Source organism: Prunus persica, chromosome G2, assembly GCF_000346465.2.
Source record: "Prunus persica cultivar Lovell chromosome G2, Prunus_persica_NCBIv2, whole genome shotgun sequence".
NCBI classification, from domain to species: Eukaryota; Viridiplantae; Streptophyta; class Magnoliopsida; order Rosales; family Rosaceae; genus Prunus; species Prunus persica.
In genome coordinates, this window is record NC_034010.1 from 27,404,711 (window position 1) to 27,429,113 (window position 24,403).

The 24,403-nt window shown below is 38.2% G+C and overlaps 6 protein-coding genes across 9 annotated transcripts; 4 read left to right on the top strand and 2 right to left on the bottom strand.

The window, feature by feature from the left end:
* Positions 214 to 3,269, top strand: LOC18787468 (metacaspase-1). Its single transcript, XM_007218128.2, has 5 exons — positions 214 to 872; positions 1,387 to 1,717; positions 1,931 to 2,051; positions 2,141 to 2,344; positions 2,691 to 3,269. The coding sequence occupies exons 1-5, from the start codon at positions 512 to 514 to the stop codon at positions 2,748 to 2,750; spliced, it is 1,077 nt and encodes a 358-aa protein (XP_007218190.1). The 5' UTR covers positions 214 to 511; the 3' UTR covers positions 2,751 to 3,269.
* Positions 3,407 to 5,354, top strand: LOC18784800 (metacaspase-1). The gene is made up of 5 exons (XM_007220102.2): positions 3,407 to 3,990; positions 4,081 to 4,411; positions 4,502 to 4,622; positions 4,729 to 4,932; positions 5,096 to 5,354. Exons 1-5 carry the CDS (start codon positions 3,582 to 3,584, stop codon positions 5,150 to 5,152), a joined length of 1,122 nt encoding a protein of 373 aa, XP_007220164.2. The 5' UTR covers positions 3,407 to 3,581; the 3' UTR covers positions 5,153 to 5,354.
* On the bottom strand, positions 5,335 to 6,459 carry LOC109947628. Its single transcript, XM_020558218.1, has 2 exons — positions 5,609 to 6,459; positions 5,335 to 5,459 (listed from the first exon to the last, which is right to left on the bottom strand). Exons 1-2 carry the CDS (start codon positions 6,272 to 6,274, stop codon positions 5,352 to 5,354), a joined length of 774 nt encoding a protein of 257 aa, XP_020413807.1. The 5' UTR covers positions 6,275 to 6,459; the 3' UTR covers positions 5,335 to 5,351.
* Positions 11,952 to 14,728, top strand: LOC18786713 (superoxide dismutase [Fe], chloroplastic). 2 transcript variants are annotated; one of them, XM_007218631.2, is made up of 9 exons: positions 11,952 to 12,157; positions 12,252 to 12,304; positions 12,460 to 12,534; positions 12,963 to 13,151; positions 13,483 to 13,654; positions 13,755 to 13,873; positions 13,987 to 14,013; positions 14,137 to 14,160; positions 14,269 to 14,728. In XM_007218631.2, exons 1-9 carry the CDS (start codon positions 12,067 to 12,069, stop codon positions 14,476 to 14,478), a joined length of 960 nt encoding a protein of 319 aa, XP_007218693.1. In that variant the 5' UTR covers positions 11,952 to 12,066; the 3' UTR covers positions 14,479 to 14,728. The 2 variants fall into 2 exon arrangements, with proteins under 2 accessions (XP_007218693.1, XP_007218694.1); XM_007218632.2 differs by having other exon boundaries at positions 11,992 to 12,157; positions 12,457 to 12,534; positions 14,269 to 14,701.
* On the bottom strand, positions 14,472 to 17,858 carry LOC18785257 (cell division cycle 20.3, cofactor of APC complex). Of its 3 annotated transcripts, none has more exons than XM_020558393.1 (8): positions 17,318 to 17,858; positions 16,872 to 16,974; positions 16,618 to 16,716; positions 15,836 to 16,384; positions 15,621 to 15,723; positions 15,209 to 15,525; positions 14,938 to 15,102; positions 14,472 to 14,842 (listed from the first exon to the last, which is right to left on the bottom strand). In XM_020558393.1, exons 2-8 carry the CDS (start codon positions 16,944 to 16,946, stop codon positions 14,699 to 14,701), a joined length of 1,452 nt encoding a protein of 483 aa, XP_020413982.1. In that variant the 5' UTR covers positions 16,947 to 16,974; positions 17,318 to 17,858; the 3' UTR covers positions 14,472 to 14,698. The 3 variants fall into 3 exon arrangements, with proteins under 3 accessions (XP_020413982.1, XP_020413983.1, XP_020413981.1); XM_020558394.1 differs by lacking the exon at positions 17,318 to 17,858 and having other exon boundaries at positions 15,836 to 16,105; positions 16,193 to 16,384; positions 16,872 to 17,277; XM_020558392.1 differs by lacking the exon at positions 17,318 to 17,858 and having other exon boundaries at positions 16,872 to 17,280.
* Positions 19,242 to 23,024, top strand: LOC18786935 (polyadenylate-binding protein 1). The gene is made up of 6 exons (XM_020558102.1): positions 19,242 to 19,513; positions 19,609 to 19,711; positions 20,732 to 20,802; positions 21,512 to 21,703; positions 21,812 to 21,936; positions 22,484 to 23,024. Exons 1-6 carry the CDS (start codon positions 19,391 to 19,393, stop codon positions 22,527 to 22,529), a joined length of 660 nt encoding a protein of 219 aa, XP_020413691.1. The 5' UTR covers positions 19,242 to 19,390; the 3' UTR covers positions 22,530 to 23,024.

The following is a 24,403-nucleotide window of genomic DNA, read 5'->3' on the forward strand; positions in this document are numbered from 1 at the left end:
AGAAAAGTTTATGTAGAGATTAACTACTCTTAACATCAACAAACATACTCACGATCTAAAACTAAAAAAACTTATGCCAGTACCCAACTATCAAATGTGGCAAGCATGAATTTATCTAGGAAAATGCAAATATTCTTTAATATTAATACTTTTTTGACAATTAAGAATATAATATTATTTGGCAATTGAGTGTTGGTCCAAATAATAATTAAAGCAGAGTCAAATTTGTCAACTTGTCTTCCCTCTCTCTCTTTTTTCTCTCGTTTTTCTCGTCACCTTCCTCCCAACCCAAGTCATGACCCACTCAGCCATTTCCACAAGTCAAAGAAACCATCTTTTTAACCGATCTCCCTCCCCATGATCTCATTCTTCATCAAACCCATCTCTTTCCTTCCCTTTCTGTCGAAATCTTAACTTCACAAAGACCTCCCTCATTCTCAATTTATCACATTCTGTCATTCTATCTCTCAATTCAATTCAATTCATCTCACCAACCAGTTTCTCACCCACCATGTTGATGCTGGTAGACTGCTCAGGCTGCCGCACGCCTCTGCAGCTGCCACCTGGAGCTCAAACCATCCGCTGCGCCGTCTGCCAAGCCGTCACCCGCGTCGCAGACTCGCGCGCTCTTCCTCCTGCGCCCTCCTCCTCCTCCTTCCACCGCCCACCTCCTCCTTCCACTTCTCCCTACAACCACGCGCCGCCGGGGCCTCCTCCGTCGGCTCACGGACGCAAGCGGGCTTTGATATGCGCCGTGTCGTATAAGCGCTCCCGGCACGAGCTCAAGGGCTGCATTAACGACGCCAAGTGTATGAAGTACTTGCTGGTCAACAAGTTCAGCTTCCCCGAGTCCTCCATTCTTATGCTCACTGGTAGCTCTCCATTCTCATTTCTTCAATGTTTGGTCTTTTTGATGTTGCGTGTGGTTTGAATTTATGGGTTGTTTTCTAATTAGACTTTAAATTTATGGGTCAGCAAAGACTAGCTCTTGTGTTCTTATCCTACGTACTTTTGCAATTGGATATTCTGCATTGGTAGTAAAGCATCGATCTTTTTTCACAAACTGATATGTTTCTGTTGATTTGAATGTTATATATATTATGACTAATTCTTTGATTACCATTTAAGTGATATTACTATTACATTTAAGAATCTTTACTTGGGTTATCTTTCTCATGTTTCCATAAACAACTGAGTTTTGTATTATGAGTAATCGAGTATGTCATGTTGTTCCACAATTTCAATGATGAGATATGGTTGTAAAAAGTCAAAAACGGGGGTTGTGCTGATGCACCATGGTTTATTTGAGAAGGTAATTGAACAATGTGCATAGCATGTAATGCAGATAAGTTCTGATCTTAATCTCTATGTGACTGTAACTTGCAGAAGAAGAATCTGATCCTTATCGGCGCCCAACCAAACAAAATATGAGAATGGCGATGTTTTGGCTTGTGCAAGGTTGTCAAGCTGGGGATTCCTTGGTGTTTCATTATTCTGGTCATGGATCACAACAGAGGAACTACACTGGAGATGAGGTGGATGGATATGATGAAACACTCTGTCCCTCGGATTTTGAGACTCAGGGAATGATCGTGGATGATGAGATCAATGCGACAATTGTCAGACCTCTTCCTCCTGGGGTTAGGCTCCATGCTATTGTAGATGCTTGCCATAGTGGTACTGTGCTAGATTTACCATTTCTCTGTAGGATGGACAGGTAACTCCAGTTTGATATTTTGTTTCTTCAGATCTTATCTTATGTGTCTTTGCATGATGTAATCTAATCTTTATTCTCCATCTCTGCCCATATTGTGAATATATGAAAGTTATCTATGCTTTATTCTTTACTCTCCATAATGTTATTCTGTATTGTTTTGTGCTTAATATTGCTCTATGTACTTTCCCTATTCATTCTTGTGTGTGGATGTAGAAGCGGAAAGTATGTATGGGAGGACCATCGCCCTCGGTCAGGTGTTTGGAAAGGAACCAATGGTGGGGAGGCCATTTCCTTTAGTGGCTGTGATGATGATCAAACCTCTGCCGATACATCGGTAAAGTCTTATTTCAACTACATTAGCCATCATGCCTTTTTCTAGCCTAAGGATATTATAAGAACAAAGCTAACACTTCATCTGTGCAGGCCCTGTCAAAGATTACTTCAACTGGTGCCATGACTTATGCTTTCATCCAAGCCATCGAGCGTGGACATGGAAATACATATGGGAACATGTTGAATGCAATGCGATCTACCATCCGTAACACAGATAATGATCATGGAGGTGGTATTGTGACGTCTCTTATCTCCATGCTTTTGACAGGAGGCAGTCTTGGTGGATTGAGACAGGTATGATTGTCAATCTTTAAACACCAGTTTGACCGTATTACAAAATCTGATGTTTGTTGGCATTAGTTTGATTAAAATCAGCATGCCAACTTTTGTGAGCAATTAAATGATTCCTAAAAGTTTAGTTAGACACTGCAGTATGAAGGAAAATATAAAAGAAAAATAATGTTTCATATCTTTAGAAGATGTGCAGTCTTCTGTTTTTGCACTGTGAGAAATGCATTGGTAGGTCTTGAATTTTATTTTTGTGTATTCTCCATATTGCGTTTTGTTAAACTTGATCTCATGTCTAGTAAGCTGATTTCAGTTAACATCTTAACTTTCCTTTGAACTGTCTTTGCTGCAGGAACCACAGCTAACTGCCAATCAACCATTTGATGTGTATACAAAGCCTTTCTCCCTTTAGTCAGTGAAACAGTATTTCCATCTTCTAATCATCCAGCGTTTCCGGACCTCCCAGAAGTGCTTACAGTTCTTCCCAGGGATACCCAATTTTGTCATCTGATTGCTTCCAGTTCTATCGGTTGTTAATCTTATATTTTTCTTGGGTATCTCCCTCACAACCCACCCCACAACCCACCACCACCACCACAACCACCCCCTCCTCTCTCACCCTGAGATCTTGCTAGAAATATGCATATTTTATAGAATGGGTGTGCACCATGTAAATCCAATTTCGAGCAAACCCCTGACCTGGTTCCTTTTGATGGAACATAGTTGGTCTTCAACAAGATCCAAATGCAAAAATTCCCCGATTCCTCCTAGTTATTGTTCCTTATCATGCAAAGCAGAACCAAGAAACAATGGAAACAGCTCCAAAACGAATGATTTTCATCTAATATATATTTTTTCCAGTTATTTTTATGGATTCAGTCAAAAGCTGAGGCATTTCAAATTATTTGATAGCATAGATCTTGGGCATGTATTTTGAATTCTTCCACAAAGTTCTTATTCTTTGTCCTTGAATTTTCACATATGCATAGATTGTGAAGATATAATGGAGTATAACATGTCATTTATAGTGACACTGATTACAATAGAAAGAGAACAAAACAATGAAAAAGAGGCAAATGCATATAAATATATTCCAACAGAATAGAATCCAAGAACATGTAAAGTATTGTAGCAAAAAAGAAGATGCCAAAAACATCACGGATGAAAGTAAAAAGAGAGTAAAGATATGTTCGAATCTGATAAAATTAACATGAGAAGTTGGAATGTAAATGTATAAAGTCCCATGATTTTTAGGACAATGATTACAACATCTTCTCTTCCCTTACCCTCAGACTCTCTCACTATGTTGATGCCTGTTCAGTGCTCAAAATGCCATAAAAATGTGCAGCTACTACCACCAGGCCCACCCTCCATGTGCTGCCATGTTGCCACCTATAGAGCTCCATACTCCTACTCCCACCACTATCCACCTCATCAACTGCCACTCACCGCCCTGCCTCCACCCCCTTACAGCCACTTGCCACCCAGGCCACCTCTGTTCGCCCATGTATGCAAGCGAGCTGTGATATGTGCTGTGTCTTATAAGAACTCCAAGCATGAGCTTAAGGGGTGCATTAACGATGCAAACTGCATGAGGTATTTGCTTGTCAACAGGTTCCACTTCCCAGAGTCCTCCATTCTCATGCTCACCGGTAATTTCGATGTGGAAACAATGTTCCTAAAAATTTTATGCAGATAAATATTTCTGATCTTAAATCTCTAGCTGAGAGGTACTCTTGCAGAAGAAGAGGCTGATCCTGATAGGCATCCATCCAAACAAAATATGATAAAGGCTCTGTATTGGCTTGTGCAAGATTGTCAACCAGGAGATTCTTTAGTATTTCATTATTCTGGTCATGGAAAACGCAAGAAGAACTACACTGGGGATGAGGTGGATGGATATGATGAATACCTGTGCCCGTTGGATTTTAAGACTGGGGAACTGATTTCAGACAATGAGATCAATGCAATAATTGTCAGACCTCTTCCTCATGGGGTTAAGCTCCATGCATTTATAGATGCTTGCCATAGTGGTACTGCTCTAGATTTGCCATTCCTCTGTAGAATGGACAGGTAATTAAGTCACAGCTTAATACCTTTGTTGCTTAAAATCTGATGTGGTTAAGTTCAATCCCAGATTTTAGTATTGCTTTATGGATGCAGAAGTAGGAGATATCTGTGGGAGGACCATCGGCCTCCATCCGGTGTTTGGAAAGGGACAAATGGTGGGAAGGCTATTTGCTTCAGTGGCTGTGATGATCACCAGACCTCTGCTGATGCTTCAGTACTTGAAAAAAATCTAAGACACCATCATAATTTCTTAAACTAATTATTCTGCTTAGAAGTGACGGATAAAAGAAACAGGGCTAATGTTAATTTTGTATGCACAGGCTCTGTCAAATACTACTCCAACTGGTGCAATGACTTTCTCTTTCATACAAGCCATTGAGCATGGACATGGAACTACATATGGAGACATCCTGAGTTCAATGCAATATACCATCCGCAATGCAGAGAATGAAGACACTGACACTGGGACATCTCCTCCTCTCAATATGACTAGAAGAGGGAGTCTTGCTGCCGGGTTTACACAGGTACATATGATTGTCAATGCTTTCAAATTAGTTTTAAAACATAGGAAATTCTGTTGTTTGTTGTCAGTATTTTGCTTGGATTAATAAATGTGTGCGTTTTTGGTTATCATTACATAAACTTGACCTCATAATCTTCAACTTCCATTTATCTCCTTTTCTGCAGGAGCCACAGCTAACTGCAAGTGAAAAGTTTAAGCTGAAGAAGCCATTCTCCCTGTGATTTTTATCATCTGTTTTAGCTCTACTGTTATATAATAAGCAAATGCACAATGTCCACAACACCAGAAAACCACAGGCTAAATCCCATATGAAAAACCCCATTACAAATTGCTAAAACCATCTCATCATGTCAAGAGAAAAGGGAAATGTAAAAAAATACTAATAATAAATTATAAGAAACATCTGGAAGCCATGTCTTGCTATCCACTTCTTCTACCTTTTTGCAGTACTCTGAGTGGCTTTCCCATCAACTGCATGCATTGCATCTTGTACCTTGCATTGTCCTTCATAGCCATCTCCTCGTACAACTACAAAAACATATTTTCATATTTTAATTCTCTTTTCCTTCCAAAATAAACTAAAAGAAGAAAGCTGAATTGTTCATGATTGAAAATAATCACAGAGAGAGAGAGAGAGAGAGAGAGAGAGAGAGAGAGAGAGAGATTGCAATGCAGACCCTTTTCTCGGTTTGAGGGAGTTGGCACCACATTCGACCAAGTTGCTTACTTGTTTCACCAAATGAAGAGGACTTAACAACACCCCAAGTTGCCATCACAAAGAAAGAATAAGAAGTGCATGGCTTTATAGGGGAACTATGCCTTCTAAGCACTCTCTCAAACACATCAAGCTTTCCTCTGTTTTTCTTCCTTGATTTCTCACTCCCACCACAACAAGGCCTCATTAAACTCCTGCCTGATGATATTGGAGGAAAATAGTTGACAGGAGACATCACCCCACTCCTCAGTCTTGTCACAATATTTCTTGTCTCAGTAGACTCAATTATTTCATTACCCTTTGAAGGTTGTGTACAAGAAGCACTTTGGTGATCTTCCACTTCTTGAACAGCATTTGGGGTCATATATGAAGAAAAACTTGAATTCTCAGAGAAATGGTTTTCTGGGTAACATGCATTTGCATCCAGAGAGTTGAGGAGGCTGTGGTTCTGATGATCAGGTGTATGTTTTTTCTGCACACTGAATTGTACTGAGAATTTCAAATTCCCAGTGTCCCCTTTGACTTCAATGGTGTCTCCACTGAGAAAACCAGACAGTTGGAGAGGTGTTGAAGGCATTACAGTGTTTGGTGATTGAATTGATTGGTCAAACTGCATGTCTTCTGCCATTGAAGACCAAAATCCAAGATTGTAATGGAGGGAGGAACTGAGAGAAGAAGCAAAATGGGTTGGTTGTAAGTTTTGGTGATGGTTGTTCGAAACTTTGTTGCATAAATGTGAAATGTTGCATCTTTTGGCTATTTGGCACCTTCTGCATAACGTCGTTTCGTCACATGGCACTGGGTTTGCTTTGAACTCCCTAGATGCCAGACAGATGATGTGCGAATCTGTAAAAATAATATCTCGTATATTTGTTATGTATTTGCAATACAGAAGAAGACCAATATATATAGCCAATAAGACTACCTAAGGAAGGTAATTTAAATCCTAAGTTAAAGGCACTAATTTGTACAAGCCTTAACAGAGAAGTTGACTATTCCTATACAAGGTAACAAATAATGTACAATATATTTTGTAATCTTTCCATATCTTCAATATTCCCCCTCAAGCTGGAGTATGGAGATCAAGAATACCCAGCTTGTTTTTGAGTCGTTGGAATTGATCTTTACCTAAAGACTTGGTAAAGACATCTGCGAGTTGCTCCGTTGAAGGAATATAGGCAGTACGTAAAGAACCATTTTGAATCTTCTCTCGAACAACATGACAATCGATCTCAATATGCTTGGTGCGCTCATGATATACTGGATTAGCTGCTATGTATAAAGCAGCTTGGTTGTCACAATAAAGTAAGCTTGGTGTGGTGTGTGACATACCAAGATCATAAAGTAAATATCGTAACCATTGGAGTTCACAAGTTGCCATAGCCATCGCTCTATATTCTGCTTCGGCTGATGAGCGTGATACAGTATCTTGCTTCTTTGTTTTCCATGAGATAGGACTTTCTCCAAGAAGTACAAAGTAACCTGTAGTCGACCTCCTTGTCATTGGACAGCTAGCCCAATTAGAATCACAGTAGGCTCTCAATTAAAATTATTAGAAGATGATAACAGAATCCCTTGGCCTGGAGTCCCTTTCAAATAATGTAATAATCGATCTGCAGCATCTTTATGAGTTGTACGGGGGTTTTGCATGAATTGGCTCAAAATATGAACTGTATGAACAATGTCTGGCCTGGTGATGGTGAGATATATCAAGCGACCCACCAATCTTCTATAGGTTTCTGGATTATGTAATAGTTCTCCATCTTCATTGTTTAACTTGAGATTTTGTTCCATGGGGAAGAAAGTAGGACGTGCACCAATAAGACCTGAGTCTTTCAAAATGTCAAGTGCATACTTCCGTTGGCTCAAATACAATCCTTTTGGAGAACGAGACACTTCTATCCCAAGGAAGTATTTTAAATCACCAAGGTCTTTTAAATGAAAACGTTGGTGCAACAAATTCTTGATAATTGATATAGTAGCAGTATCGGTACCTGTAATAATAATATCATCGACATATACAAGTAAGAAAATTGATGACTTACCTTTGTGACGATAGAAAAGGGAGTAATCTGCTTTAGATTGAGAAAATCCCGCATCAAGTAATGCTTTGGAAAATTTTGCAAACCAACACCGAGAAGCTTGCTTTAATCCATAAAGTGATTTGTTAAGACGGCACACCATATTTCCCCCTTTGCCGTGAGAACCTGGAGGGAGCTGCATGTAAACCTCTTCATGTAAATCACCATGAAGAAAGGCATTGTTGACATCTAATTGTTGAAGACACCAACCCTTGGCAGCGGCCAAAGATAATAAAACACGAACAGTGGTAAGCTTGGCAACAGGAGAAAAAGTTTCATGATAATCAATCCCTTCCATTTGCGTATATCCCTTGGCAACGAGGCGAGCTTTGTATCGTTCAATAGTGCCATTAGAATGCCGTTTTATTTTATAGACCCACTTGCAGCCAATGGCTTTTTTATGAGCAGGCAAGGCCATGAGGGTCCATGTATGATTAGCTTCCAAGGCAGCAAGTTCACTTTGCATAGCTTTACGCCATTCAGGATATTTAGTGGCTTCATCAAAAGTGTTAGGCTCAACAATGGTAGTAATAGAAGCAAGAAAACTTTGATGTTTAATTGAGAATTTGTCATAAGATAAATAATGGGATAAAGGGTACCTGGTGCCATGTTGAACCAGAGTTGAAGAAGGAAGATCAACTTGAGATTGGTAGCAGTGGTAGTCACTAAGGTAACCTGGTGGCTTTCCATGGCGAGGAGGAAGGGGAGTAGAGTCAGACGGTGTTGGGATAGATGGAGGAGAGGAGGACGGAATAGGAGGGAGAGAAGAAGTATGTGATATTGGGGAGGAATGGTTGGTAATTGGAGACGGAGAAGGTGTGGTCTCTGTAATGGGGTTAAGGGGTGGTGTAGGTGCGGAAGCAGTAGCATGGTCAGATGGCTCAAATTCTGGTATAGGAAGAGGTAAGACGCTAGGCATGGTATTTGTGTGGGATAAATTGTAAGGAAATACAGTTTCATAGAAAGTGACATCACGTGAAGTATAAACCTTTTTAGTGTGAAGATCATAAATTTTGTAAGCCTTTTGAGAAGGTGGATAACCAATAAAAATGCCTGGTGTGGCTCGTTTATCAAACTTTGAGTGAGGGGAAAGATTATGCCCATAACAAAGGCAACCAAAAATACGTAAATGTGCATAAGATGGCGACTTGCCAAAAAGAACATCATAAGGTGTTTTTCCTTGTAAAATTTTTGTGGGCAAACGATTAATTAAATATGTAGCAGTAAGAACACAATCTCCCCAAAAAGATAAAGGTAAATTCGATTGGAAACGAAGAGAACGAGCAATGTTTAAAAGATGACGATGTTTGCGCTCAACAACGCCATTTTGTTGCGGTGTTCCCACACAACTATGTTGATGAATGACACCAAGTGAAGAAAAAAAATGTTTAATGGTGTGATTAAAAAATTCAGTTCCATTATCGGTACGAACTTGGCGAATAGTGAGATTAAACTGTGTTTTAATCATAGCAAAAAAACGAGGTAGATAGGTAGTGACTTCAGATTTATGTTGCATTAAATAAAGCCAAGTACTACGAGAATAATCATCTACTATGGTTAAAAAATATTTAGCACCAGAAAGAGCAGGAATAGAATAAGGACCCCACACATCACAATGAATCAAATCAAAGCAAGCATTCGTTGAAATAGTACTTGAGGGAAAAGAAAGTCTACAATGTTTAGCCAAAGGGCAAATGGTGCAAACATGATTATTAGGAATAGAAATTGTAGAATGAAAATTTTGTAGGTGGGGAAGGATAAATTTAGATGGATGACCTAAGCGCCAGTGCCATAGATTGAAACTCGGGGAAGCAACAACAGAATTAGCAATAGAGGGTACATCAGGAGCCAAATAATAAAGACCACCACGTTCCAATCCCTTACCAATCTCCCTCTTCGAACTCAGGTCCTGCAAAACACAATGATCAGAATAAAAGGTAATAAAACAATTAAGTAGCTTAGTGAGTTTGCTAACGGAGAGAAGATTAAAACGAAAATCAGGTACCAATAAGACATTATGTAAAGGTAAAGAGGGTAAGGGTTTGGAAGAGCCAATATGAGTAATATTAGATGTTTGTCCAGTAGGTAATTTAATAGGAGCAGTATTAAGAGTGGTCATGTTGTCTAACATATTAGAACTAGAAACCATGTGATCGGTGGCGCCGGAATCAATTATCCAAGAACTGAGATTGAATGAAGAATGAAAACATAATGGGTTACCTGCAACATTAGCCATAGAATTATTTTTACCGGATGGCAACATGGCAATCAATTGATTGTATTGTTCATGAGTTAGAGTTGGTGCAGCTGGAGTGCTAGTGGTTGCTGCGACAAAAGAACCAGTAGAGGTAGTACGTGAGGAAGAAGAATTGGTCTTGGCAGTCCCATTCTTCTTTTTGCAATGAGACTGTGTATGCCCTGCTGTATCACAAAATGTGCAAAACATATAATTTTTGCTGGCAGGATTTTTGCGACAACGAGATTCTGAGTGACCGTCGGTATTACAAAATTTGCAATGATAAAATGGTTTCTGAGACTGCAGTCGATTAGCCGCCATGGCAGATTGATCGAGAGATGTTGTGATTACAGGTTGAAGAGAACGTTGGCGTTCATCTTGTAAGAGTAAGGAGTAGGCACGATTGACAGTTGGCAAAGGATCCTGAAGAAGCATATTACTACGAACCCCAAAATAAGATTCGTTCAACCCAGCCAAAAATTGCATGAGATGCTCTTCTTGAATGTGATTCATGCTAGTTTGAGAGGCTCCACAAGTGCAAGAGGTTAACGAAATATATGAAGATAACTCATCCCAATAACCTTTCAAAATAGTATAATAAGAGGCTATGGATGAGTTACCTTGTGTATGATTGGCAATGGCGCGACGAATCTCAAAAATCCTAGGGGCATTCTTTTGAGAAAAACGTTCACGGAGATCGTCCCAAACTTCGCGTGCTGTAGCGGTATAGATAACACTATTAGATATCTCGGGAGAGAGAGCGTTAACAATCCAAGATAGAACCATGCTATTACACCTGGTCCATTGATGAAATTTGGTTGAAGCATCCTCAGGTTTGGCGATACTGCCGTCAATGAACCCAAGTTTGTTTTTGGCGTCAAGAGCCATCCTCATGGCGCGAGACCATGTAGGATAATTGTCACCAAGCAGCGGCTGTGTAACAAGAATCACACCAGGATTATCAGAATGATGTAAATAAAGGGGAGAAGAAGCCGCATATTCTGTGGATAGCGGCGTGTCCTTATTGACTGATTTCTTCCCATTAGATTTGGAAGAAGCAGTGGAGGCAGTGTCAGACATGGTTGAAAAAAACGTAGGAAGAATGAAAATTTTTAATGGATCAATACAGGCTCTGATACCATGTAAAAATAATATCTCGTATATTTGTTATGTATTTGCAATACAGAAGAAGACCAATATATATAGCCAATAAGACTACCTAAGGAAGGTAATTTAAATCCTAAGTTAAAGGCACTAATTTGTACAAGCCTTAACAGAGAAGTTGACTATTCCTATACAAGGTAACAAATAATGTACAATATATTTTGTAATCTTTCCATATCTTCAATAGAATCAGTGGAACAGACGCGTCGTTTTAGAATTCAACACAGTTATGTGGTTTCAGTATTGGTTAATTAATGTTTATCAATGTTTTTTTATTTATTTTTTTATTTTTATCAAAGAGAGAAAGAAATTCATTGAAGAAACATTGGATGCTTATCAATGAAATTAGATGTACTTATTCCATTAATTCTACTATTTATATATGTAATTATTGTCTAAGAAGGTAACAAAATATCATAACAATACCAGCCAAATCATTGAAATGTTGATACCTAATATTATTATTATTTTTATTTGGAGTTTTAAACTTAAAACCTCTTTCAACATTGTTGAAAGATAAATACCAATAAACCAATAGCTAGTTGGTCATTGCGAACTCAATCATTTCTTCTAGCTTGTATAAACAGAAACATATAACTTAATTTTGTTTTTATCTGTGCCACATTACCTAATTTAGATACATTATGTTAACATATACAACTCAACAAAATTGATAAATTTTACGTATAAAATACAACTAAACCAAGAACTACATCATGGCTGCTAGTGTAATAATTTGTCCTCGATGTATCAACAGAAATATATCTTAATTTTGTTTTTGAAAGTGCCACATTACCTAATTTAGCGACACCATGTCGACACATAAGACCCAACGAAGTTGATATATTTCACACTTGAATTGAAGCCCCTCCGAAAATATAAAAACCGTCCCCCTGTTAAAAGCGTTCAGCTTTATCCAAAGTTTTCAACTTTTTGGACATGGTAGCACCAGTAGCAGTTGCAGTAGCGGCAACAACAGCGCTAGCCAAGCCTAGTTCGCTAACGTGCGCACTGGTTCCATCATGGCAAGGTCATTAGACTCATTACCGGCCTCCCCACTCCATCTCTTCCTTAGTGTGCAAATGGGTTTTGATTGAATTTTAATGGTTAATCTAAATTTGCAGGGCTTCGTGGAAGTCTGGGACCAGCTCGAAGCTTGCAATGGCCAAAGAAACAGGTTCGCCTACTTCCAAATTTTGATTTCGTTTCACAATTGCATAAATGGGCTTCCTTTGGTTTCTGAGAAAATCGAGAAAAAGTTTGAAAATTTTGAGTTGGTTTTATGTATAAATTTGTTGTATTTGATTTGGAATTGTAATGTTGTCAAAGCAGAGACAATGCAGAAGGAAAGCCGGTGGCACTAGTGTTACTGCCCAATTTGAGCTAAAGCCTCCTCCATATCCACTGGTAAGATACTAAAAGTTATGAGGTTTCTCTTTGCAAAGTTTCTTATACATTAAAAGACATAAGCTGATTTTGAGTAGATAATTACTATTTTACCAGTGGGTTTAGGCTTCATGCACCAAGTTCCAAATTTAGTGTGTGTTAGCTCAAGTTAAGTTTAATTACTACTAGCCGCCCTGGCGTTTGTCAAATTTACTTGACTGCTTGGTGTAGAAATTCTTGTTACAAATAAAAATTTTCAATCAAGTTTCAATCTTTCATCTTTTATTTACTATATTGAATGGAAATCTATTAGGACAAATATACTGAACATTGTAGCAACTTTGGCTGAAAATGGGCGGTAGAATTCGGGGTGCTGGTTCACTTTAGATGACAATGTGAGCCAATATTGTTTAAATCTTAACACTGCTTTGATACTTCATATTGAGCAGGATGCACTGGAGCCGCACATGAGCAAGGAGACCTTAGAATATCACTGGGGGAAGCACCATAGGGGTTATGTGGATAACCTAAACAAGTTAATAGCAGGAACTGAACTAGATGAATTGTCATTGGAAGATATCATACTTGCTACATACAACAAGGGGGATCTTCTCCCGCCTTTCAACCATGCAGCACAGGTATGCTATCCATGAGATTGAATGCTTACCATTATCTTGAATTGTTTGATGTGATAATGTTTTGAGGTGCTTGGGGAAATGCATCGCAATTTGAAATTGTACATTTGCGTCAAAATTAATGTTAAATTCAATATTGGTGAAGTTATAACTACTTAATGTTAGATACTAATGAAATCCACCTGAGGCGTCTGTGACAATTTGTTTATACTTCAAGCATGTACTAGATTGACTATATCAGTATATTACTCATACATATACTGCACACAGAAGCAGTCTTTTCTATGAGTCATTCCTGAAGTTAACTACCTATTGCTTTTTTGCCTGTTTGCAGATCTGGAACCATGACTTCTTCTGGGAATCAATGAAACCAGGTGGTGGAGGAAAGCCATCAGGTGAACTTCTAGAATTAATTAATAGAGATTTTGGTTCTTTTGAGAGATTCATTGAAGAGTTAAGGTCAGCTGCGGCTACACAGTTTGGTTCTGGTTGGGCATGGCTTGCATGTGAGTGGTTGCCTTCCCATTTGACATCTTTAAGATTGAATTCTGCTATCACATTGAATTTGGTGCACGCTAATATATCCTAGTGTTTTCTTTTTTCCAGATAAAGCAAATAGACTTGATGTTGGAAATGCAGTAAATCCTAAACCATCAGATGAAGACAAGAGGCTTGTAGTTGTGAAGAGTCCTAATGCTGTAAACCCCCTTATTTGGGATTATTCTGTGAGTATTATGACTTACTCAATTCTTCCTAACTCATTTTTCATGTCAAGATAATCAATATAGTACTCTGTAGGAAAATATGTATAATGACTTTTGTTATTGATTTCATGCAGCCGCTCCTTACTATTGATGTTTGGGAGGTATTTGACATTTACCAATGTTTCTTCCTATTTCAAAATAGTTATATTTTATAGTGATTTTGGTAAAAACCATTACTGACTGATTGTTAAATCACTGTGGAAAATTTGTTTTTGTTTCAACAGCATGCTTACTACCTTGATTTTCAGGTGAGCCTCCTTTATTGAACATATGAATTTCCTTCTTATGAGAAGGGATCTATGCATTCTGTCCGATACAAGTACATCTAACAACTGAATCTCTGGTTCTTCCTCCAGAACCGACGGGCTGATTACATATCAATCTTTCTGGAGAAACTTGTATCGTGGGAAGCAGTCAGTTCTAGGCTTGAAATCGCAAAGGCTCGAGCTGCTGAAAGAGAGGAAGCAGAAGAAAGGAAGAAAAGAGAGGAAGAGGAGAAAACATCAGATGGCGAAGTTGAAGAGATTTATGTGGACAACAAGAGTGATGACTCAGAGACTGAATGAATTCAGTTTATTTTGCTGGCAGTGAAGAAAAACCGGAAACAATTTTGGGTTGGTTGCCTTCTGGTTTGCAGTAAATGTGATACATACAGAGGTCATTCGAGTTTGGGCGGCATGTACTAAATTTTATTTCACCCGAGTAGATAGAATTTAAGATCTTAGGGGAGCATGTATTTCTCTGTGGTTTTCTACAAAATATAAAGTTGCTCATCTTGTATTCATATCATCTTATGGGAGAAATCTTAAGAGACAATAGACCATCCAGAGGGGAGATCCTTGATTTGTCAATGCTTGGTGGTCCAAAGACCTCCAAAAATCGAAGAGAGCCATCTGCCACAGCTGATACCACAGTTAACCCATCAGGGCTCTGCAACAAAAAACAAAAAAAAACCATGTCAAAGGCTTATGGGATAGTCAAAAGGACCCAAAAGAGTTGCAAAATGAAATTTTGGGTTTTCAAACCTGAGAAAGATGAAGGACTCTGGATGTGTAGCGATTCAAGCTTCCGACTTTATCCATGGAGGGATACCTCCAAAGGCAGAGCTGATTCTTGATGAGCTCGCTTGCACTATAGCCATGGCCACTCATTATCTCCTTGTGATGCCTGTTCCACTCCAGTCCACAAACCTAGAAATATAGCACAGAGTTATATTAATTGATTAGAATATCATAAAAATGAAAACAAGAAAACCATGGAAAGCTTGTAAAATGGAGATCAAATCCTAGAACTTGCCTGAGCTTCGGTAGCAATGCTTTTGATGCAGGTTCCCTTTTTTGTGTTCCATATCTTAATACACCCATCTTTCGTGCCTGCCCCGGAGGCTAGCACTTCAGACTGATAAGGACACCATGCAAGGGCCTTGACTGCAGCACGATGGTCTTTAAGACGAAACAAGAATCTCTGTGAGTTCATTTTGGAAGAGTCCCATATGTACAGAAGATTTTCATTGCCGCCGCTTGCCAATACATTGCCTTCTCCTGACCATTTCAAACCACAGACTTCTTCAGTGTGTGTCCGTAAACGGCAAGTCACATTGCTTCCCGCTCTGACTGTCAAAGAGGCTTCTTCAGTGAATTGTTCCATTAAATCAATGATTTAGAATCAGAATAGAATTGCTAAAGGTGGAAGGTTGTTTGTGGACTACCATCATGGTTGATGATGGACTTGTCGCGGCTGCCGGATGTTAATGTGTGGCCATTCCATGTAATGCTTGCTATCCTGTCCTTGTGGTTTTCTAGGCTTCTAACCTTTGTGTAAAAAAGATGAACCAGAAAATGGTTTGAATTGCATCATCAACTAAATGTTTCAAAACAATGAATAAATTTAACAAGCAGGATAAGGTGTTTGAGAGAGCTTTACAAGCTTAGAAGTCTCAGCATCCCACAATTGGAGTTTTGAACGCCTAAATCCAACTGCTACAGTTTTGGCATCTTGAGACCAGGCTACACTTGATGGAAAATCATTCAGATCATCAACTTGCAACAGCTTATGAACCTCTCGGTTCTCTGCGTTCCAAAGGAATAAATCTTTGCCTAAAGCAATTGCAATGACATTGTTCTTCCCCCAATCCATGGTGCTCATGTAAAAGTCATTTCTTATGTTTGGTGCATCCAGAATTCTAGCTTCCCCCTTCAGCATTCCACACTTAGAACAAAGTAATAACAGAGAGCAAAACAAGAAGGAAATGGGAAGGAAAAAGTGATATGTTTGCAGTACCTTAGGCAATCTTCGAGGCTGATGGTGTTTACCATTACCATCCAATTCCTTTGCCTCATCCTGTCGCATCAGATCAACACAACGAATGGACTTTCTGTTTGATTTTGGACTTCCCCTAAAAACCAACATCCTAAATGGGTTCCCTTCTGAATCCAAAGTCAGTTTGTCCTCTATGCTCTTCCTGTACACCTCCTGGAAGACCCAAGAACTAAGGATATCAGTTCAAGAATTGTTTACAAGAAACTAAAATGCAACTACGACATACCCAATTCTTGAAATTCAGCAGAAGATAAAATGCAACATTCAAAAAACATCAAGACCCCAAAACAAAGATAGTCCTTTTTTTCCAAATTGAAGTAAAAACTAAAACCCAGTTAACAATTTATCAGAAAAGACTAAAAATGACTAAAGCAATTAATTTTTACATTGAAATTCGAGTTCCGGTTTGGTGTTGTCCTGTTTGACAGTAAACTGCGGGCTTGATCAAGATCCATCAAACTCCTATTGGGTATAAACCGATCTCCCTAAATTTGCAGATGCACAAAACCCAAAATTCAAAGAAGAACAAATCAGCAACCAAACGTCAAAGCAACAGTAAAGCATAAGAGAATGACATAAAGGGTTACAGAAAATTAAAATCTTGCTGAAGATAAAAGGCAATGTATAGAGTAATTTGTACCGGAAAGTCGTATTGGGTAATGGGGTTGCTGTTCAGGCGAGTAGGGGAGTACCAATCCGATTGAAGTTCCCACATTTTTGATGAACTGGTTTCTCTCTAATTGCTAATGCAGAGAATAAACAAACTCCTTCTTCACCAGGCAATAAAGAAGAACAAGAACAAGAAGAGAGAAGAAGAAAAAAATCTTTAACTAAAACAATGGCATCTCCCGCCAAATAGATTTATGTATGGTGGAAATCCAACCGTTGCTTCTATTGAGACAATAATGAGCCAGAACTTGGGTTTTGAATAAAAAGACAAAGGGTTTACTTGGGCTTTAAAAGCTCAGGCCCAGGCCCATCAGGCCCAACACCTTATTGCTAATAATGCAATTGCAAGAAGTGAAGAACCCTTATTGCTAATAATGCAATAATGCAATAATGCAATAAAAATGAAAAAGGTCACACCTTTTCTTCAAGAAAGAACCCTCATTTCTCCAGTTCTGATCATGGAAGAAGGGAAGGCCTGGCATGAGGAAGAAGAGCCTGTCAGTTTAGCCTGGATGACTGCCTGGCCAAACAGAAGCTTCCAATCCAACAAAGTTACACCAATGGAGAATTGATCTCTCTGGTAGAGCAGGCAAGTCATCCTTGGCTACCAAACTAGGCTCTTGCTCTCATGTTAGACCTCCCTTCCTCTCTCTCTCTCTGTCTCTCTCTCTCTCTCCACTCCTCCTGCAAGGCTGCAATGGGATGAAAAATAATGCATTTTGAGCTCTCTATTTATAGCCTGTAAAAGACAAAGAAATATTGCAGACCAAATCTTTTTTATTATTTCATCTGTGTGTTTGCACCATTTGGCTGACATGATGGAATATATTCTTTGGGGGAAAAGGAAAACCCATGGAGGTCAATCTGCCACACTGATCAGCCAACTTGATCAAATATGTCTCTTGACTCTTCGATTTAAAAAAAAAAACAAATGCTTTCACAGCTAAGTTTTGGTCATGGCGATGCAAATTAATGCTTTTAAGTCGAAATGGTATGTATATATATAATAATAAAGAATCGGTTTCTTGCCTCAAACAGGTTAATCCCCAGTTGCCATTTCTGGCCAAAGAAGAGTGATGGGTTTTGGCCTTTTGGGTTTTTAAATGCAAATCAAAGCATCTTTTAACTGCTCATGCGCCAACCAGAGTCCTTCACTTTATGCTAACAGTGATTCTAGTGGGGCAACACCAACATCAACCAAATTGAAATGCCCCACCTTGAAATTAAAGTCAATGCCTTGGCCACTAACAAAGATTTTGGGGTTCATCACTTGATCCATTTGGTTAAAGGTTTTTGCTTTGATTTATAGATTGTTACCTTTTCAGGTTTATGTAGAAACACATTCATTACAGTTAGCATACAAAGGAAAAGAAAGGCCCATTCATTACATATATCTATCTATCAGAATGCAAGAAACTGAAAGTTTTGAAGTTCAACGTGATTTGGCAAAATTCATCTATAGGCATGGACACAAAATAATCATATAAACACTGAATTATGAAAATTCCTTGATAAAAATGACCTATATCTATTTTTCGGTTCCTTAACTTCGTCATCATAACATAAAACACGTTTTTAGCTTATAGTATTTCGTCCATCTTAATTAACCATCTTCTATTTATGGATAAAATGATATTTCTCTATACTTCATTGGATAATATTCAAAGTTTGAATCTTTTCTGTCCTCAAATTAAAGACAAACATTCTCATGTTTACATGAAAGGTTGATAAATAGGCCAAACCAAATTTTATGAATCACATCTCTCTCACTACCTTTGGTTCTATAATATGTTCTCTCACATATTATCCATGCTATTATTAAGAGAATAGGGTTTGTAAATTATGTACATGATAATGTAATGCACTTAATAGTTTAAAAAATTTCAATTATGAACTTAAAACTTTATATTTCATAGTAATTACTTGCTCCCTCATTAACGTAATTCTTTTAATCCCTACTATAACTTCTATTATATCGCACATGCATCACATTTGTGTGACACTTTTAGTAATTATTTAATATTTAATTGTAGTTTTTGTGTAACACTTTTAGTAATTATTTAATATTAATTGTAGTTCTTATTATTAGAGCTTAGAATAATAAAAATCAACGACGTCGTTTAAGGGCAGCTAACTAAAGCAAAATGAATTAGAAGAGAAGAAAAGAAACGCAACCGCAAGATTTTTCTTTCTACGACGTGGTACAATCTCATACGTTCATCATCAGCCCGACGCAAGCAATAATGCAATCATCAAGCAGAGTTTCCGAATCCAATGAGGTAATCAAATACAAACGGATAAAAAAGGCAAAATCCCAAAGTGCCCCCACGGGTTCTCAAAATTTCAAAATTGAGCCACGTTTCTCCTCAACCCCAACCCCATACACATCGACCGCCCGATCCCAAATATATAATCCCCAAACCAAAAACCTCACAAAACCAGACACACACCTCTCCGAATCACACTCACACAGACAATAGAGAGAGAGAGATGGAGGAGCAACAAGAGCACGAGGTTTACGGCGGCGAGATCCCAGCCGACGACGGCGAAGACGTCGACATGTCGTCCAGGGCCGACGACGACCAAGACTACAACGACGACCCTAACTCCAAGGTACTGCAATTTAGTCTCGTAAATCTCGATTGGTAGCTTCTTGTTTGTTTGGACCGGTTGGGTTGATTTAGGTTCGGTTTTTCGTTGTGATATAGGAGCTGGAGGACATGAAGAAGCGGCTCAAAGAGATAGAAGAAGAGGCCGGCGCTCTCCGCGACATGCAGGCCAAGGTCGAAAAGGAGATGGGCGCTGTTCAAGGTATCAATCCCCTCCCATTCATCCATTAGAAACCCAAGTTTTAGTGTTCTTTTTTGTTCTTGCTTTCTTTAGGTATTGTGGGCGTGATTTATTGAGCTAGGGTTAGGCTGCATTTGATTCTTTTGTGGGTTTGAGCTCAGTGATAACTGTTTAGCTAATGCTAGGCCAGAATCCACTTTGTAGTCCTTTTGTGCTGTATGATTGGTGAATTCTTACATAAAAGCTTAAAAGAACATGGAAATCTGATTTTTTTGAATATTGGTGCGTTGAACCGACCACGTTGTCACTTGGCACTGATTAATTGGGTGAATAACCCAAATTGGAAAGTCATTTATTTTGTACAACTGGAGTTTGGTAGGTTTGTTGTGTGTATGTGCACGTGCACGTGTACCGTCTCGAATGGTTATGCTAGAGTTATTGTTCTCTTATATAAGATACTGTAAAGACAGGAAAATTTTAATTATTTCGAGTCTTGATGCCCCGACCTTGGTTGTCAGTTGTTTGTCGCTGATTAAATGGATCGATTGCCCAAGTTCCAAGGTTTCTAATATTGTATAATTGGGATTTTGTAGATTTTGTTCTGCATACGTGTACGCTTGTTGTCTTGAAATTTTTTATGAGGAGTTACTGTCCTTTTATATTAAGCCCGATTGGTTCTAGTGCATTATTGTGTGTCTCTAATATGATAACTAACCGGATTCTCTTAGTTGCATCTCCACCCTTTGCCATTGTTGTCTAATTGTGTGTCATTTGTATTTTCTTTGTTGGTCAGCCCATCGAGGGCACCATTGAATTATACATACAATGGTTCTTATAGAATCTTTCTGTCATACAATAGGCTTTTATAATGTGTATCACCAGTAGTTTTGAACTGTTCATGCTTTAAATGTGATAAAACATGATTTCCATGGTTCGATGGTGCTAGATTTGAAGTACTTCAAGGTTTATTGTTTCAAGTAATGATATCTATCAATATTAGCTAATAGTTCTTGTTTTTATGTGTTTTGATTGTGAATGAAGATTCCTCTAGTGGTTCTGCAACTCAGGCTGAGAAGGAGGAGGTGGATTCTCGATCCATCTATGTTGGTAATGTGAGGCTCAACAATCCTATCTTTGTTTCATTTTAAGTTGGAATTCATTATACTATATTTAGTGTGGCATGCTCTGCTCTACCTCTTTATCGTTTTCCTTATGAAAATTAGTTCTTGTAGGGATCAATCTTTTAGAATTAGAAGATATCATAGTTTAGGATATCACTCAGTTTCCTAGCAGACATTTTATTTGTTGCTTTTGGAGTTCCCTAGGACTGAGTGGCATCCATAAAGTTTGTTTGTTGCCCTTTTTTTTCCATTTACTCTCTGATTGTTATGTTTCTTTAGATTTTTTTTTGCTGTGGGCTGCAAATTATTGAAGGTTTCATAGCCTGATTAAGTTGTAGTTTGAGATTTGAATTTCACGTAGCCATCTATCTTCCATAGCCATGCTATCTTGAAAGAACTATTTAGAAAATTTCTGGTGCAGATAGAGTTGGGTTGATAAACTTAAAAAGTTTAATGATATTTGGTATTCATTAATGTATAATTCAATGCAATTTTAAACAATTTACCCAGCAACTTTAAGTTGGCTCTATGTAGTTTTTGAGATGCAGTCTCAAATTAGTTTGATTTCCTTTGTGTTTTGATTAAGTTCAACTGCAATAGGTCCAACGTTCTTTCTAAATTGTAACCATATGTGATATTTTATATCGTCTCTGGAAGCCTCAAGACCAAGAGTGAGAACTTCGTTTGATTTTAACTTCAGGTCGACTATGCATGTACTCCTGAGGAAGTCCAGCAGCATTTTCAGTCTTGTGGAACTGTGAACAGAGTTACAATTTTGACCGACAAGTTTGGTCAACCAAAAGGATTTGCTTACGTTGAGTTTGTTGAAGTTGATGCTGTTCAGAATGCTCTCCTGTTAAATGAATCAGAATTGCATGGCCGTCAATTGAAGGTACTTGATTTATTTTATATAGATAGTTCTCTAGACTCATTCGAATTAGAGTAATAATTTCTTGGTCAATCATTTGAGCTATAGTGATTGGTTTTGGTATATTCACAGGTCTCTGCTAAGCGGACAAACGTTCCTGGAATGAAACAGTATCGGGGAAGGCGTCCTAACCCATTTTTTCGATCTCGGAGGCCCTTCATACCTGCTGCACCTTTCTTTCCTGCGTATGGTTATGGGTAAGCCCTAGGATCTCTTTGTTCTACTTGGTTGCCTTTAAGGAAGTCAAAGAGGCATGAGAATTTGGAAATTACTATTTGTCTCCATCAAATTCATCCTTTACTTGCTTTATGACCATTTAGTGTGCTTGAGTGTAGATTTTAGATTCGTATAAGACACAAAATATATGTGAAATGATATAAGGCCACACAACATGTAGTGCTGAGAGTATATAGACTTTAGTGGTATTATTTGAACTAAAGGTAATATTGTACTTTGCATGCCTCGCACGCTTCCGAAAAAAATAATAAAAAGGAGAAAAAAATGAATAAGCTGAAACTGTCAAAACTAGAAACTATGACAATCTTAAGCACCTAGTCAATTTCTCCTAGGCTGCGCAGCAGGTCCTTTGACAAATTGACCAGGCTGCAATATTGGCTGCTTGTTTGTGTTATTTCCTTAGCTGCACTGCTGGAAACTGTAGGTTTTTGTTTTTCTCGCTTACTCTGAGATACAAATAAGATTGTTTCTATACTTATGCATTGATTTGTTTTTTCTTCTATGCAGGAGGGTTCCAAGGTTCAGGCGGCCCATGCGATATAGACCATACTAATGATGAATAACATCACCAGGTGGCCACGTTATGTGAAGGCCATGTATGTTTTATTATGGTCATATACCATTCTAATTGTGCAAGAGCCATTTATGTTTCATTATGGTCGTATCTATAGTTTTGGGAACTGGAGAAAAGAAGTTGAACCATCATTTGCATGGCAGAGGCCAACTTGATTCTTTCTCAAATTTGTAGTGCACAAAATGGTTTAGTTCATGTGTGGAGGGGATGAAAGAAGGCAGATATGCAAATGCTGATTAGAGATGAGTCCTTTTTACAGAATTCTGTGCTAGATTTGTAGTTTTAAGATCAGTGTGGATGTTTTTTTTTCAACATTGAAGGAAACTGTTTATGCATTCAATTTTATGAATTCGAGTAGTGAATTATCAATATAAAGTTGTCTTTTTTTGGTCAAGACAAAAGTTTGTTTGTCCAAATGACATGATGTGGGCATATATTTTCCAATAAAATAAACGCAGGTTGTGGTTTTGTGCAGAACAGGAAGTGTTTCAAATTGATTCTAGCCTCCGTTCTTGAATGAAGCTTGTGAAATTGGACCGAGTCTATTGTGTGTCGATTGCTTATGAATGGGATCTGTTTATAGCCCTTGATGTGAATTCCAACAGATTAAATCACATTCTTAGGCATCCTCATCCCAAGATATCTTCTCAAAATGAGTTTAGGTCTGAACAAACTAGACAAGTAACGTGGGTTGTTACATGGCAATCTTCTTGTTTCAAAATCAATTTTGATACGAGCAAACAAAAACACTATCCTATCCTATCAGCTGGGATCTCAAATTCGAGAAATTGTTTTAATGACGCTGAATTTCTACTGAATATCAATATACCATGAGTGCAAAAATTGGACAAATATACCATGAGTGCAAAAATTGGACAATTAACAAGAATTGGTCGTAATGCATGTGTGAGAAACCCCCTTCTCCTTGTACTGGTTTAGACCATCGCTTGTATTATATTCTAAAAAGGCTTTTTATCACAAAACGTCCCTGACGTTTGCGAAACTATCAGATTGCATCCTTAAAGTTTTTTTGTTTCACTCATGGTCCCTAACGTTAATATAGGTGCTCTTAAATAGTCCATCTGTCAAAAAAACTGTTAAATCCAGGGATATAATAGTCAAATTAATCTAAAATTATGATATATATATCAGCCCCGATCTCTTGGACCACAGTCCAAGAGATTGTGGTCACCCACCTTTGGATGTTTATCCAATGGTTCAAAAAAGTTTCTTAAAATGAGTGCAAGAGTGAGTGAACCGTTGAATTTACATCCAACGGTGAGTGACTACAAATCTCTTGGACCCCTGTAGTCCAAGAGATCGGGACATATATATATATATTATTTCCTTCCCTTCTCTCTCTCTTTCTTCTTTCTTTCTTCTTTCTTTCTTCTTCTCCCTTATCTCTTTCTTTTCTTCTTCTTTCTCTCCACCAGATTCCTTATCTCAAATTACATGGCAGGGTGTGTGCTTGATGCATGAACACCACGCTAAATACAGAGGCAACATTGTCATTTACATGACTTAATTGTTTGTAAAACAACGGACTCAACTCAACCAAGGAAATTAGTGGTTTCATAAACGAGGAGCCAATCGCCTAATCCTGGTTTTGGTTCTAAGATTCTTTATTGATGATAGTAATTATAATATGAACAAATTAACTTTAGTTTTAATGGTAACTTAAGCCAGCCCTATTAGGCCACCAATTGGCAGAGTTTCTCAGGTTCCAGCCAAGACTTGTCCGACTTACATAAAAATCTCTTTCCCTCCAATTGAAATGAAAAGACCTGAGGCTGTAAAATGCAACAGTACAAAATCCAGCAACATTTACCAGCATTTATATTCAAATCTGA

Coding starts and splice junctions, on each gene's coding strand:
- LOC18787468 (XM_007218128.2), top strand. CDS start 512: ATGTTGATGCTGGTAGACTGCTCAGGCTGCCGCACGCCTCTGCAGCTG. Junction 1,718..1,930: donor TTTCTCTGTAGGATGGACAG/GTAACTCCAGTT, acceptor GTGTGGATGTAG/AAGCGGAAAGTATGTATGGG. Junction 2,052..2,140: donor AAACCTCTGCCGATACATCG/GTAAAGTCTTAT, acceptor TCATCTGTGCAG/GCCCTGTCAAAGATTACTTC.
- LOC18784800 (XM_007220102.2), top strand. CDS start 3,582: ATGATTTTTAGGACAATGATTACAACATCTTCTCTTCCCTTACCCTCA. Junction 3,991..4,080: donor CTCCATTCTCATGCTCACCG/GTAATTTCGATG, acceptor GTACTCTTGCAG/AAGAAGAGGCTGATCCTGAT. Junction 4,933..5,095: donor TTGCTGCCGGGTTTACACAG/GTACATATGATT, acceptor CCTTTTCTGCAG/GAGCCACAGCTAACTGCAAG.
- LOC109947628 (XM_020558218.1), bottom strand. CDS start 6,274: ATGGCAGAAGACATGCAGTTTGACCAATCAATTCAATCACCAAACACT. Junction 5,460..5,608: donor TCCCTCAAACCGAGAAAAGG/GTCTGCATTGCA, acceptor ATGTTTTTGTAG/TTGTACGAGGAGATGGCTAT.
- LOC18786713 (XM_007218632.2), top strand. CDS start 12,067: ATGGTAGCACCAGTAGCAGTTGCAGTAGCGGCAACAACAGCGCTAGCC. Junction 12,305..12,456: donor TGCAATGGCCAAAGAAACAG/GTTCGCCTACTT, acceptor ATGTTGTCAAAG/CAGAGACAATGCAGAAGGAA. Junction 13,152..13,482: donor CTTTCAACCATGCAGCACAG/GTATGCTATCCA, acceptor GCCTGTTTGCAG/ATCTGGAACCATGACTTCTT.
- LOC18785257 (XM_020558393.1), bottom strand. CDS start 16,946: ATGTGGGAACTTCAATCGGATTGGTACTCCCCTACTCGCCTGAACAGC. Junction 15,103..15,208: donor GCATTGCTACCGAAGCTCAG/GCAAGTTCTAGG, acceptor CTATATTTCTAG/GTTTGTGGACTGGAGTGGAA. Junction 14,843..14,937: donor GAGTCCTTCATCTTTCTCAG/GTTTGAAAACCC, acceptor TTTTTGTTGCAG/AGCCCTGATGGGTTAACTGT.
- LOC18786935 (XM_020558102.1), top strand. CDS start 19,391: ATGGAGGAGCAACAAGAGCACGAGGTTTACGGCGGCGAGATCCCAGCC. Junction 19,514..19,608: donor ACGACGACCCTAACTCCAAG/GTACTGCAATTT, acceptor GTTGTGATATAG/GAGCTGGAGGACATGAAGAA. Junction 19,712..20,731: donor GGAGATGGGCGCTGTTCAAG/GTATCAATCCCC, acceptor TTGTGAATGAAG/ATTCCTCTAGTGGTTCTGCA.